Raw genomic sequence first — 15,821 nt, forward strand, 5'->3', positions numbered from 1 at the left:
GTGATATATCACTGACTTCTTGCCAACTTCTTGCAGCGATAAGTTGAAAATGTCGGCACCCTAATTTGCCAATAAAAACTAGAGTTTTCTTGCCCCCTGATACTTCTCACGAGAAGTTTACTTATCGGTGATAAAACGGTGATATTTTAATCTATGATTTCACTTATGGGCTTGCAAATTTGTTCTTATGTATTTTTAATTCCATCTTGATCTTGTTCTTTGAATTTACATCTTCAATTTGTTCCTTGACCTCGAACTATCACTTGAAGTTTTGAACTTTGATCTTGTAGCATCGATTTTTTTAGTGACGATTGAAGGTTTGCATACCAATAATGCTCTAATTTTCTAAGTTGCTCCAATGAGTGAACCTTTGATTCAGCCCTCTGATCATTGACCTCGAACAATCTTTTGGCTTGAAGTTTTGAACTTGATCTTGTAGCATCGATTTTTGTTGGCGTGATGATTGAGGGTTTGCATACAACCAATGCTCTGATTCTCTAAGTTGATCTAATGAGCGAATCTTCAATTCAACCTTCCCTTCATAGTTTCCTTGCAAAAACAAAAGATAAGATAAATATATCAATGTCCAACAAAAGACCACCAAAAGGTCTATGGGACTGAAAGATTACAGCAAGATATTTGACAACAATAGGACCACCAAATGGTGTCTGAGAAAAGCAAGCAACAAAAACAAGAAGAAGAAGAAAGCTATAGAGCGCGTCAACAAGGACTAGGAGTCCTTTCTAGGCAAAAAGAAGTCAGCCACCGAAGGAAAAGTTGTGGATATATAGAACCTCTAGTTTGTATCTGTGATTTCGTGGAAGACTGTGTTCGAGATCTGACAACTTTGGAGTGACCACAGGATCCGGTAGAACTAGACGACCTCTTCACACCACGTAAAGGAGATAAGGGTGTGAAAAAGGCAGTAATGAGCTGAGTAGATGAATGTCGGTGAGGAAGTAATGATTGTAAAGTACTATCACAAAGTAAGGTAGCCTCTTGAAGATAAAGTGCAAGACATCTCTGATCACAGTAGCTAAAGAAATCTGAAAGAGAAGAACAATCCCAAAACACGTAGTAAAATCTCCCTCTGATCTCATAATATACAGGGCAATGGAAAGTAAAGTGAGTCTCAGTCTCGACCTCCTGTAAAGTACACAACTTACAAATCCGCTCTTCAGTGTCAATATGATGGTCGGTTTGAGCCCGAAGATGGTGAGAACTAACCCACCCTGAAGTATCCTAGGGAGATACGCAGGGCATGAGACCACTGCCGAGATAAGTCACTAGGACGAATAATAATCCTATCACAAATCTCCAAAAAGTGCTCTGCATAAAAAGTCATCCTCGGACGCAACCCACCAGGTAGGTTAGTCCAGGTAGTGATGATATATTGTCTGTAGATATCTAGTCTGACATGTTCATTCAGCTCTTGCCGAGAGGGGAGGAGGTGATCAGGGGCATTCAATGAGAACTGGTAAGGGGGGAGGCGGTCAATATCAATCCCAATTGATCTCAGCAAAGAAGAAGCCTGGGCATACCAGCAATGAACTCGAGAACACATATTAGAACTCGCAATATCAACAAAAGAACAATATGCCAAGTAGGAATATTGTTCCTGCTCACCAACCAAATCTGCAAAACCTCGCAGACGATGAAGAAACCAAACCAGATCAAATATAGCTACAAGACTAAAGGGATGCGCGCCAAACTCAACAAGAATGATACTACGAGGAGTGAACTTATGGCATCTGATGATGCGCCGTAAGAGCAACGTCTGAATCCATTCAATCGATGCCTAATTGAAACCAAGAAGAGACGGGCCCCAAACCATAGAGCCATAAAGAATCGTTGGTGGAACAAGGGAATCCAAGAGGGATAGTTTGGACGAGCTATCCTGAAAGTGGTGTCTAAAGCACTGTTTCTCAAGCATGGCAAGAGAACCCATACCCTTCTTAACTTTAGATTGAATCGCTAGTCTCATATTGAAGCGAGGCTTAGAAAACTTAACACCCAGATACATTAAGAGGAAGTGATCTCAATCTCTTGGCCCTAAAAAAAAAGTGAAGATGAGAAGTCTTTAAGCAATTAAAGATCATAATCCGAGTCTTACCCAAGTTAACCACAAGCTGACGTTGATCACAAAAGGAAGCTAAACCATCTAGCAACCTCTGTAAACTCTCTGGGGAAGAACTGAGAAGAACCACATCATCCGCAAAAAGAAGAATGGAGTGTAAGTAACAACCATCAATCTAGAGTGATGACTTCGAAAGGAAGTCCTCAAGCTTATCAATATATTGTAATGTTCCCAAACGGTTTCGGTAATGTTCTCAAATAGTTTCGAAGATGCTCCCGTGCTGCGCAGTCACAGCCCGTGCTGCGCGACTACTGCCCGTGTTGCGTGACCACTTTCACGAACGGTTTCGTAGATGCTCTCGACGGTTTCTGCTTTGATACCACTGTAATGTTCCCAAACGGTTTTTGTAATGTTCTCGAATAGTTTTGGAGATGCTCCCATGCTGCGTGGTCACAACCCATGCTACGCGACTACTGTCTATGTTGTGCGACCACTTTCCTGAACGGTTTCGGAGATGCTGATACTCTGTAATGTTCTCGAACGGTTTCTGTAATGTTCTCGAATAGTTTTGAAGATGCTCCCGTGCTATGCGGTCACAGCCCATGCTGCGCGACTACTGCCCGTGCTGTGCGACCACTTTCCCGAACGGTTCTGGAAATGCTCTGGACGGTTTCTACTCTAATACCACTGTAATGTTCCCGAACGGTTTCTGTAATGTTCTGACTGATCTCTAACTGAACGAGTTGCATAAGTCATATGGGTGTGGATAAGTTTGCCAAGAGAGGGTGTACAGATTGGAGTGGAGAGCTGTACGAATTGCTGCAAGGAGGCTGTACGAACTAAAGTGAAAGTAGGCCATACGATGGGAAATACCCAGGCCATACGGTAGACTGAGAAGGTTGTACAGTATAAGATGTACGGTGAGAAAGGGATCACTGTTATGGCCGTACGGTAGGAAGAATTGGAGGCCATACGGATGGGTATGAATGTCGTACGGTAGTTGTGGTAGGAGTACGGTGGGGAGAGTGAGGAAGATGTATGGTGGGGCTAGGAGTTTGTATGGCAAGCCGTATTGGGTGTGGGTGAGTTACAGGGCAATGCACGACAATGGGCAAGAAGTAGTACAGAAATGATAGGAAGCCAAAACTTAATTCACCCTTGTTCATACACAAAACACAACAGAATACGAGTGATTGCCTTTGCCAGAGATATCAATAAAATCAGTACACATATAGAATAAGAATTACCGATTGATATAGATGTAAATATTTGCAAATAATAATGGCACTCCAATTTGCTAAATCTGAGCCGAGTAATACATAGGCGAAATAGGGTGAGGGTTGATTCCCATCGAAATTGGACTAAGCCAAATAAGGAAGATCTTTCACTTTTGAAATGGCGAACAACAGAGAATCCCAACAGGAATTTGTAGTAATAGGAAATAATCCAAAAGCCTACCTACGACTACCTACAAGCCATGCTTAAATACGCTTCGGATAAACATCTTGAGGGTTTACAAAAATAGTCGACGGCCAACACCTACGGAACAATTAAATAAAAATATGTCCGAGATATACTAAATCAATCAAAACCCCTATATACAAACATTAAATAACTTGGGCCCAAATTAATTAAAATTGGGAACATTACAAATCCTCGCCGCCCAAAAATTGCTTGTCCTCAAGCAATTCGCAACTCCAAGATCCCAAACTGTGTGCGGATGCAGATTGCTGAAAACTCCATGCTTCTTCAGGATCACATGTGCATAATTGGATTCAATTGAGATGAGTAGATCACGAGCAGATCACCATTCAAGCTCCGCTGTGCCATTTTGATATAAATATTGTTCCGTCCTGAGTCACCAAGATCTCAGAGTTGAAATTCATCTTTGTAATCCATCATGATTGTCACTGGGGAATAGATTTCATAATTAGCCAACTGTAAAGATTGCTCTTGCAAATAATCAGCTATTGAATCCGCATCACCACGAGGCTGAACAACTACTGATAGAGCTTGCTTATTCGGAGTGTTGTTGCTAGAACCCAAAGTTCCATCAGGTTGATCGTCGAGCATTGGGTTGATGTTATTTGTGCAAGTACCTTCTTCCATAATCATTTCCTTCATCTTCGACTCGGGTACCAAATAGATTCTGTCTTTGTGGTAAATGGCATCGCCAACCACCTTGTATCTGTCATCTTGCACTTGACCATCCAACAGTTGGCACACAAAAGTATGCCTGGAGTATTTGACTATCAGATGTGCCCTCCAATCAAATGGAAACAGAGCCATAGTGTAATCCAAGTCAAAGTTCTCCATTCTCCCAATAGGTTGGCAGAATCACCAGCTTTGATACCACTGTAATGTTCCCGAAAGTTATGGAAAATTTCTAAACAGTTTTGGAGATGCTCCCGTGCTACACGGTCACAAGCCGTGTTGTGTGACTACTGCCCATGCTGCGCGACCACTTTCTCGAACGGTTCCGTAGATGCTTTTGACGATTTCTGCTCTGATACCACTGTAATGTTCTCGAACAGTTTTTGTAATGTTCTTGAATAGTTTCAGAGATGCTCTCATGTTGCGCGGTCACAGCCTGTGCTACGCGATTACTGCCTGTGCTGCGCAACCACTTTCCTGAATTGTTTTGGAGATGTTGATACTCTGTAATGTTCTCGAACAGTTTTTGTAATGTTCTCGAATAGTTTTAGAGATGCTCCCGTGTTGTGCGGTCACAGCCCGTGCTGTGCGACTACTGCCTGTGCCGAGCGACCACTTTCTCGAATGGTTCCGGAGATGCTCCCAAGGGTTTTTGCTCTGATACCACTGTAATGTTCCCGAATGGTTTTTGTAATGTTCTGATTGATCACTAACTGAACAAGTTGCAGAAGTTGTACGGGTGTGGATAAGTTTGCCAAGAGAGGGTGTATAGACTGGAGTGGAGAGCCGTACGAATTACTGCAAGGAGGCCGCACGAACTAAAGTGAAAGTAGGCCGTATGGTGGGAAATACCTAGGCCGTATGGTAGACTAAGAAGGTTGTATGATATAAGGTGTACGGTGAGAAAGGGATCATTGTTATGGCCGTACAGTAGGAAGAGTTGGAGGCCGTACGGATGGGTATGAATGCTGTACGGTAGATGTATGGTGGGGCTAGGAGTCTATATGGCAAGCCGTACTGGGTGTGGGTGAGTGACAGGGCAATGTACGACAATGGGCAAGAAGTAGTACGGAAATGACAGGAAGCCAAAATAGAATTCACCCTTGTTCATACACAAAACACAACAAAATACAAGTGATCGCCTTTGCCAGAGATATCAATAAAACCAGTACACGTATAGAATAAGAATTACCGATTGATAGAGATGTAAATATTTGCAAACAATAATGGCACTCCAATTTGCTAGATCTGAGTTGAGTAATACATAGGCAGAATAGGGTGAGGGTTGATTCCCATCGAAATCGGACTAAGCCAAATAGGGAAGATCTTTCACTTCCGAAATGGCGAACAATAGAGAATCCCAACAGGAATGAGCAGTAATAGAAAATAATCCAAAAGCCTACCTACGACTACTTACAAGCCATGCTTAAATACCCTTCGGATAAACATCCTGAGGGTTTACAAAAATAGCTGACGGCTAACACTTACGGAACAATTAAATAAAAATAGGTTCAAGATATACTAAATCAATCATAACCCCTATATAAAAACATTAAATAACTTGGGCCCAAATAAAATAAAATTGGGAACATTAAATATATAAACCGAATAAAGTAGGGGAGAGAGGACAACCCTGCTTGACCTCGATGGTGCTATGAATCAAATTAGAGAAACCCTCTGGGGTCTTGAATCTACCCACCACAGTGTCATAAAGTCTCATAATAGCAGTAAATAGCATCTCTGAAATCCCAATCTTTTGAAGCCTCTCAAAAAGAGCCATCCTGGGAACAAAATCAAAAGCCTTGCGGAAGTCCACAAAGTAGCAGTAAACCTTCGTCGATCTATGTCTAGCCTCCTCAATAATAGCCTGTAAAGTGAAAATATGGTCCATAGTTTGATAGTCGATTTGGAAACCAACTTGCCCTCTAGCTCTACAACGTTTCCTATTAAGCTCACTAGATAACATAGCATTACGAACTGTCGCATATAGTTTGGCAAACGTGTGCCCAATCATAATGGTTATGTAGTTCCCAGGATCAGAGATAGGACCGGTCTTGTGGATAGGGTAAATCAGATTCTTGGACCAAGAAGTCGGGAACGTGGTACACATCACCCTATTAAATAGTATAGAGAGATAGGGGACTGGAACTGAGGCACCAAACTTGAAGAGTTCAGCCTGGAACCCCTCATCATCTGCAGCTCTGCTACATCTCATGGATCTGATGGCCTTGTAAATGTATGAGGGGGTGAATAATTGGCCGAAAGGAGGCGGAATGGGGTGAATAGAAGGTTGCCTCGGGATATCATAAAGAGCCGTGGTATTAGTGGTAAGGCAGCGAAAGTCAAGGGTGGAGGGTGGAGGGGAATAGCGGGGAAAAAGGGTGCACCAAAAAAGCTGGGGTTTGAGGATCAGCGTGGAGCAAAGAGATTTGCACTGGAAAGTGGTAAAGGATTGTTTCTTATGGCGAAGAAAACAAAGATAGGACGAGCGAAGGTGAGTAAAGTCGAGGGAGTGGGCCTCAAAAGCAGAACGAACTGAGCGATGAAAGGCTCTACAGTTAACATTGAACCATTGGTTCATAGGGCAAGTATTACGACGTTTACTACGGAGGGGAAGCAGAGGGCGGTGAGGTATGGAAAGGATGATGGACTTCCAAATAGTTGTTGGAATCAAGTCAAACATGGAGGAGGCCTCACAAGAGCTAGAAAAGCATGCGGGATTAAGGAGTCGAAAGATGAGAGGAAAAGAGCTCACCATCACTGTTGAGGAAACAAAAGTGAATGGGTGAACAAACAACGTCTAAAGAGGGGTGAGGTGACTAGAGGCGAGGCAAAGCAGGAAAGGAGATGGGAGTATGAATACTGAGGAGAGCATGGTCTACAAGAGGAAGGCGCAAGATGGTGAAGTTGTGGATGAGAGGGATGAAGGAGGGAGAGGTGAGGGCATAATCAATCACGCTAGCAGCACCACAATGAGGCCGGCAAGTGAAGATCTCTGAACTAGGAAGGCAAGGAAGACCATTAAGGATCACAAGTTCAGATGACTCACAAAGCTGCAGAAGATGGCAACTATAGCCATAAACCGGTCCAAAAGCATCATCAGAAGTACGCTGAAGCCCCAAAGTAGTCAGATCAATCTCTGTGGAGTAGGTGGAATCTGAGCTACGGTCATAGAGCAGAGTTTGGAGCTGTCTGGTCCTTGCATTGAAATCTTGGAGAATCATGATGTCTCCCAAAGCGGCACACTGAGAAACACTCTCGCTAAGGTCAATAAAAGGGTCCCCGTCCTCAGTATCATGTATAACATAGTGGGATGAAGCAGGTGGGAAATAACAAACAATAATAAAGAAGTCTTTTTGACGGAGACTCTTACAATCAATGCGAACCCATAGAAACCTGACAAATGTATCAGAGTGGACAATAGAAGTATGACTGAAAATATCATCTCTAACCAAGCAGGCCACGCCACCAGATCCACAGACCCCACCAAAAGCACAAACTTCTTCTCTATAGACAGATAACCACTGATAACCTGTAAACCCGAGAAGAGGATGCGTAGGACTCTCGTGAGTCTCGGTAATGACAAGTATATCACAGACCCCACAACATCACGCAAAAGACCGGGTAATGATCATAAAGAGCCATCACCATTCCAGTAGTTAACAAGAAGGAAGCAAGTGGGGGTCTCCCTCTTGTCCAACTGCTGGCGGGACCGTCGTTTGGTCTTAGAGACCCGTCTCTCTTCCCATCCATTGGGGGGGAATCCCGAATAACGGCTTTGAGATTTCTAAAAGGAATTTTATCAAGCTCACAAAATGACAAAGTATAAAATTTAAATATTAAGGAAAACTGAAAGCTTGCACGATACAAAATTGCATCTAGATTTGCTTTTTCCTTTACTAGACCATTGAGAATTTTGATCTTCTGAAGGTCTGGTTTTAATTTTTTTCCTTGTTTCAACCTAGGATTCTTTATTCTAGTTCACTTTGGTTGTGATTTTCTTCTTTTTTTAAGCCAGATTTCTCTTTCTTTGCAAATGTTGAGTTCTGATTTGATAAAAAAGAGATTTGTCTCTTAAGATTTCTTAAGGTCCGCCCATGTTGTCATTAAAATCACTGCTTATAGGGAGTCTTCTCTGCTCCTCCTTTTGTGTGAGTTGCTTTGATTTGATGGTTGAATGAGAGGATTCAATCCTCCTTATTTTAAAAAATGATATTTTTTATGCTGAATTCATGCCAAACTGGGTATGAATCTGAATTTCAGTGATTAAACTAACAAGAAATTATACTTCTGCAAAATATTAATCATGATTAAAGAGGCGACCTTATGTAAGATTGTGCATCTTTTTTTTCCATTGCAAACATGGTGGAGATCACTTGTAAGTGGGAAGATGAGAGGGTCAGAATCCAAGTCTCTTTTGTTCCCACTAGAATGAGCAATGGTCAGAATCCGACCTTGTCTCATCCCCATATAAATTTTCTTCCAGTTTTTCACTTTCACATTCATTTTTGTCCTTCACTAGAAAAAAACTTGCAACATTGATTCACCATTTTCATCGTTCAGATTTACACAACTGCAAATCTAAATCAGACTTCCTTTGTGGAGTAGAATGAAATTGATTTCATCTTGGAGAGCTTGTTGTTAATTATCAAATGCTCAAGCGGTCTGAAATCAGTTAAATGCAAAGGGGTCGAATTTTTCTTTGGTTTGATGTTCCACGTATGGGAACATGAAAGGGTTGGAATCTTACCTCTTGTTCCGGCTGGAATGAGGAAGTTCGAAATCTGTCATCATCTCATTTCCTTGTAAACTTACTTTCATTGACTTTGGACATCTCTATTGCTTCACTTGACTTTTGCACCTAAACTTACTCAGTTGGTGGGTTAAGTTTGACAATCTAGCTCATGGTTAACTTCTAAAGCCTGATTTTCTTTTTGCATTGAAGAATTGGTTTTTTAATTTGCTTTGAAGGTGATCATATTTAGGATACTGATTTTTTTCCTTAATCTCACTTATCTCTTTGCTCCTTAAATTCAAAAATGGTGATTTTGCCTTAATGTGAGGACGGGTGTTTAGACTTTTCATTTGCTTTTGGGAACATGAGAAGGTTGGAATCTGACCTGCTCTTTTTCACACTAGAATGAGGGAGGATCGGAATCTGATTTTGTCTCATTCACTCATCAATGAATTACTCATGATCAACTTCACAATTCTCACTTCAACTCGTTATCTCATTTCAACTCCAATATGATCCGACCTGCTCTTGTTCAAGCTGGAATGAGAGATGTTCAGAATTTGACCTTGTCTCATTCCCCTGTTTCAATTTAGCACCAAGGCCTAGAATAAATTCTCCCCAATTTTGGCAATCATTATCTCATTTTTTCTTCGTCTTACGTTCATCCAACTCTCCCAAAGCCCCACGTATTTCACTTATAGTTACATAGAGTTGATTTCTCTCTTTGTAATTACCTTGATTCATCCTTGCCCTAGTTCCAAACTAATTAAGCACTCTCACCAAGTTGATTTTTTAATATAAAATATAAATTTTAGTTTTATTTTATATAATATTGTCAGGATGTTTGAGGGTGCTTTCAGGTTCATAGGAGTTATAATAAAGAATGTAGAATTTGGGAGTTTCTAAAAAAATTTAGACATAACCAAATTTTGGGAATCGACACACCTTCAGAGTGTTATCTCCCATATTTTCTTGACTTTTCAAGATAAATTTGATATTAGAACAAGGATTTTCAAAAGATTTTAACTTGTTTCATCACTACTCATACTGCTAAGTGAAAAGAGGGGGGTCACCCTTTGCAATGGAGCGATGGTATGAAAATCTCACAGCATATAGCAAGGTGCAAAATTGAATCATCCAACTCGGTATGTTTGCTTTGACCCCCCTTATTTGTAGGAATTTTCTTCGTGTGTGAGGAGCCACATGTTCGAATCCAAAAAGACCAAATCCCCAACCTTTTCCAAGCGTTGTCTATTACACTTTAATGAGTGTATAGAGTATGTGCTCTAGCTCCTCTTAAATGAAGATGAACTAGCAGCCTATCAAGATTTCAAAGTTAGAGTTAAGATTTATGAATAAAATTAGAATATAAAACTATTAAATTAATGATTTGTTAATTTAAAAGCGAGATAGAAGATTGTTTTTATAAAACTAAGAAAGAATTTGTGACAAATTCTTGATGGCAAGAGGTTGTAGGTGCTGGTAAATTCTTTATAGAAGTACAACCAATGATGAGTATCAACCCAATGCTTGTTGCAAAGAGTTTCAAGATCACATTAATTTGTACTTGCAAAACTCATGAATTCAGCCCTTAGTGTAGGCCGTATGTCGTGGTGAAAGAATCTGTGAAAGGATGACTTGTACCCTTGAGCAACTTCGGAATCTCTATATGAGGCCTTTCTTTTGCTAGAAAGGAACTGTCGACTATAATACTCGGGACTCAATGCAAAGACAAGGAGTTGCAATGGAGTGGTCATTTTGTACCATCTTTCCACAATGATTTGTTGTAGTTTTTTGAAGATTATTTCTTCTAGATCTTTCTCTTTTTCGTATATAACAATTTCTATCTTCTCAATCATTGAGTCAATGTTATTCTATATCTCACCCAAAGGAGGGCTATCCATGTTAGCATAATGGATTATGCTCAATATTAGCTCAGAGGAATTCAAGAGGTACTCTGCACAATCCCACTAAGAGTCATCTAGTATCATTGTTTTAATGTTTGTTGCCTGTGTACTGCTAGATTGCTGCCATATACAACTGATTACCATGTTAGATAGTGCCTTAGGAGCAAATGGGGTCTCAACAATCTATTTTAAAATAAAAATAATGAAAATTTAATATTAAATTACTATTTAAGTAAAACATATTTATTATTTAACCTAGATCTTTCTCTTTTTTGTTTATAACAATTTCCATCTTCTCAATCATTGAGTCAATGCTATTGTATACCTCACCCAAAGGAGGGCTATCCATGTTAGCATAATGGATTATGCTCAATATTAGCTCAGAGGAATTGAGGAGGTACTTTGCACAATCCCACTAAGAGTCATCTAGTATCATTGTTTTAATGTTTGTTGCCTATGTAGTGCTAGATTGCTGCCATATACAACTGATTACCATGTTAGATAGTGCCTTATGAGCAAAATGGGGTCTCAACAACCTATTTTAAAATAAAAATAATAAAAATTTAATATTAAATTACTTTTTTAGTAAAGCATATTTATTATTTAACCTACCTTCAGAAGCTCCAATTTTGGAAATTGTCTTAACTATGCCTTATGACATATTGATCTGATTGACATCAGAAAATACTTGTTTGATCCATTCCACTTCATTGCAAATTTTTTGTAGCATTAGGTTGAGTGAGTGGAGATCACTCCTCAACCAACAATCCAACTACAGTTCTGGCATTGTCTATTACAACTTAAACAACATTTTGAGGGCAACTTCCTGAATGACTTGACAAATAATATTATTACTAAATGGATTTCCTTCACCTGCTCTTAGCAATCCACTGCTCTCAAAAAGTTTGCCCCTTTAAGGAACACTGCATTAACATTGATCATTTTTTTGCATCTCTACATGATCCATCCATAAATACGATGGACACATGAATCCTTGATGGGCTTCAAGGAGTCCTTTACATGTTTCATCTTTTCTCCAATAAGGAAGTACACCTTCTCATGAATTGAGTCCTTGAACCCCTTAGGAGCCTCATTAATTGGTCTCACCATTTTGTGCCAATAAGGTGAGCAAACAACATTAGATGCCTATCCAATAGCATAGATACATCTACCCTCATTCCAAAATGATATTTCCAAGGGTCCCTTTGCTCTCTTTTGTGTCATGGCTTGTTCTTGAGGTATAGACAAGAATGGATGGCTCTTTATAGATTCAAGATTGGAATTTGATGGAGACTTTTTTGATCCTTTTTAAGTCTTTTACAAAGGATGTGGATCTATAGCTATTTTTGTTGCTGCTTCATCTATGATTGCTGCTTGAGTATATACCATTACTTGTTTTTTTGCCAAGAAGGCCTTTACCTTTTGACTTGCTTGGACAAAATTTTATGGTCTTGATGAGGGATAAAGTACAAATGTTCCAGTTTAAACTGGACAGGGACCTGGAGGGTTCCTGTGAAGGTCATGGTAACTTAGCTTAAGATCTGTACATGAATTGAAGTTTTATCGATTGATTCAAAACATATTCATTGCCAAGGCCCCTGAGGGTCCACACCATGTTTCTAAAATTAATGGTGTTTCCCTCCTAGTTTCTTTGCCATCGGAAGGTGATTATGGTTTATTTCTTTTTCTATCATGATGGCAATTATCAAATATCGAGATAATTAATCAATCTCAATATTATAAAATCTTGTATGGTTTTAAGTAATTCGTTTTCTATCTATCCCAATATCTTAAAATATTATTTTGATTCTTAATTTTCATCTTTTTAGTATTTTGTCTCCAATTTTTTTTTGAAAATGACTTACTGGTACCTTCTTCATCTCCTATGCCAACACTCGTACCTTTTTCCTGTAACTTTGACCATAGTTCCCAGACTGTCCAAGACTCTCCAAGTCCTGGGGAGTTCCAAGTCAAGTCACCCCAGCCGAGTTCCAGTGACCCTTGATCTCCAGGAACTCGGCCTGGGAAATATTCCCCTCCCCAGAAATGTAGTTTTTGCCAAGTCTTGCAGATTTTATGTGAAGTCCTGAGTTGAGACAGCCTTGCCGAATCCAAGTCGGGGAACTATGACAATGGTATTAACATATGATATGACTTTCATCAAAGTTGATAGTTGAGATACTCCAGTTTTGAGTCTATTACTGGCTGGTATGCATCTGCTCTCCCTATAGATACCTTGCAGGGTTAAGCATTTTTTCACTGCTTCCCACAGTCATTTACTACTGCAACAGTGCAGAGGTCATTATTATATTCTCTTTCAATCTGGAAGTATTCTACTGGAAAATTGTTACCGTCTGTTCGCCTCTATCCTTAGCAGTTGTTCTTGAGAGTATATACCTTATCACTATTAATTTCAAACCAATAGGTTTGTTCCAAGTCCAAAGTTGTAGATTATAATCAAACCCTTGTACTTTTTTTTTCTTTTTTTCTTTTTGGGTTCATGTTTGTGAAAGTATGGAGTAATATTGACATTGGTATCTGTTTACCAATTAATAATTTTGTTTCTTTTCCTAAATTTAATCTAAGCTACTCCCAGCGTACATATTTAGTCACTGTGACTTGCTCTGTTTTATAATGATAATTGATTAATTCTCTGTTCGAAATTTGTAGGTGGGGTATCTCTCGGCATTTTCATTATGTGCCAGAAATCCTAGCAGCATTTTTCTGGACATTGCCGGGACTCTTTAATCATGTAGGACCAATATTTGCTGCACTTATTTTAGCAAGAAGCAATTAGCTTGAATTTGATTTTCAAACCGACCTAAAAACATGGGACTTCGTTTTCTTGAAATTAACAGTTCGACGAACAAATTTCCTGTTTTTGCAGTTTCTTCCCTACTTCTATGTTATCTTCGTAACCATCCTTCTATTTGATCGAGCCCAAAGAGATGACCAACGATGCCGGGCAAAGTAAGCTTCAAAACAGAATGACATGTTTAAGTCACTCTTTTGAATAGTAATAAACCTTCTGACAGGGTTAAATGTAAATTAAACGATGAAGTTTCATCTGATTTGATTAAATTTGGTTCTTTTTTCAGGTATGGAAAATACTGGGATATGTACTGCAAACAAGTTCCATACAGAATCCTTCCAGGAGTTTACTGAGCATGCGCATGAGTTATGTATGATGAACTGGGCATGAGATAAAGCTTGTTTCTTATAGCTAGGGCCAATCTTTTATGCCCAGTATTGCTATATTCAATTCTAAAATGTGTGAGACGTTCTAAACATGAGTCCCATGAGTGAGTGTGATGCCTGCTTTGAGAATGAGTCTTGATGCTATCAAATAGAGAACATTGTTATGGGAAAAGCTTAATATTCAGTTGTGATCTACTCTAAAAATCTTGGTTCACAGAATGAAAATCAGATAGACAGCCCTTCCATTCTCTTTTTTTAAGTTTTGGAAGCATAACGAATTTATTATGACAAATCAATGCACTGTAGATGATGCAAGGTCACTGTGAGATATGTAAGGTTGGCTTACAAATGAATTTTTAGTCATGCTGCAGTATCTTTAATTCAGTCTTTATATTTTGTGCCTGCATTGTAGGAATTAGGACCGGATCCATCCTCACAAGTTTTTGAAGCAGTAGCTTCTTGAATTCATATTAAGTTGTAAAATCCTCAATCACCAGAGTCGAATGAGCACCGGCACAGTTCTTATGCTCGTTAATAAAAGTTTGGCAGTCTTTGAATGGTTCTTCAATAAATGCAGTGAACATTGATGGACCGGCATTTGAATCCAGATATGCTTTTTGAGAAGGTTGATGCAAATATATTTCTCCTCATATTGTTGTTCTATTTCTCAATGGCCAATCAGAAGACATTCCCATTCACAGGGTAAAGACTCATTTACAGTGCGGTTTCATGAAAGTATTCCAGTTGAGTAATGTGAGAATTATTCAAAAAAAATTCGATTTAGTCAAATTGATAGTCAAATAAAATTTTGCAAATCTTTATTCCTATTTTTGGGATTTTAGTTGTACTGTTCTTTTCACTCGGAAGATGAGTGAAAAGATACATTTGTCCAATCTAATTTTTCAACACTCGTCTAAAAGCATAACTAGGTATTGATTTTCAATTCCTAGTTGGTAGTGGGAAGTCTGATACCCTGGGTTTGAGACAAAATTAGAAGTTAGGTACTCTAATTCCATTTTGCCAATTTTGAAACAAATGCACAAATTTTCAAATGTGGATCATGAAAAAGCCAATTCCCGTCATCTTCCATGAACCAAATGGACCCTAATATCCAACATAAAATCTCAACGGTTTCTTTAGTCCAGTTGACCTCATCTTCTTTCTTGGATAATTAAGAAATCTGCATGGTCACATTCATAGTAGCATTACATTGGACAAAGCTAAGATTAATCTTGCCTAAACTATGACCTGCTACACTTCCAATGCCATTTCCCTTGTTTTTCAAGAAGTGGGTTTGAATATTTATATCCCAAAAATTTTAAACTATAAAGACAATAAAAAATAGGATATATTTTTTACTTAAAGTAATTAATTATATTATATTATATTATTTTTTAAAATTTTAAAATTTTACAGTAGACCTGATCTGGAAAGGAATATGATGCTGGTTTAAAACCAGGAATTGTAGTTAGAGGTTATTAAAATCTTCATTCATTCATTTAATTTTTTCACATTTTTTAAAGAGTATTTATAGTGATACAAACTAATACGAGATATTGGTATCTATCTATACTTTTTGATGATGTTCATAAGTTGAAATGAATTTTTGTAATAATAATTTTTTAAATAACTGACATTATTTTCTTTAACATTTTTTTCTAAATAATTTTTAAATTTATTTTTAAGATTTGTTCATAAATAATACATAAATCACTCTTTTATATATATATATGATGGAGAAATACATAGA

General features: G+C 38.7%; 1 protein-coding gene across 1 annotated transcript in view; it reads left to right on the plus strand.

The window, feature by feature from the left end:
- Positions 1-14,451, plus strand: part of DWF5 (Ergosterol biosynthesis ERG4/ERG24 family) — a 77,153-nt gene extending 62,702 nt beyond the window's left edge. The window contains exons 11-13 of the mRNA XM_089832981.1: positions 13,544-13,625; positions 13,761-13,843; positions 13,972-14,451. Coding sequence (XP_089689107.1) covers positions 13,544-13,625; positions 13,761-13,843; positions 13,972-14,038 — 232 coding nt within the window. The 3' untranslated portion in view covers positions 14,039-14,451. The remainder of the gene's footprint in view (positions 1-13,543; positions 13,626-13,760; positions 13,844-13,971) is intronic.
- Positions 14,452-15,821: the final 1,370 nt, after the last annotated feature.

This window comes from Cupressus sempervirens, chromosome 1 (assembly GCF_028749045.1).
Source record: "Cupressus sempervirens isolate cs-2001-9-10 chromosome 1, ASM2874904v1, whole genome shotgun sequence".
NCBI classification, from domain to species: Eukaryota; Viridiplantae; Streptophyta; class Pinopsida; order Cupressales; family Cupressaceae; genus Cupressus; species Cupressus sempervirens.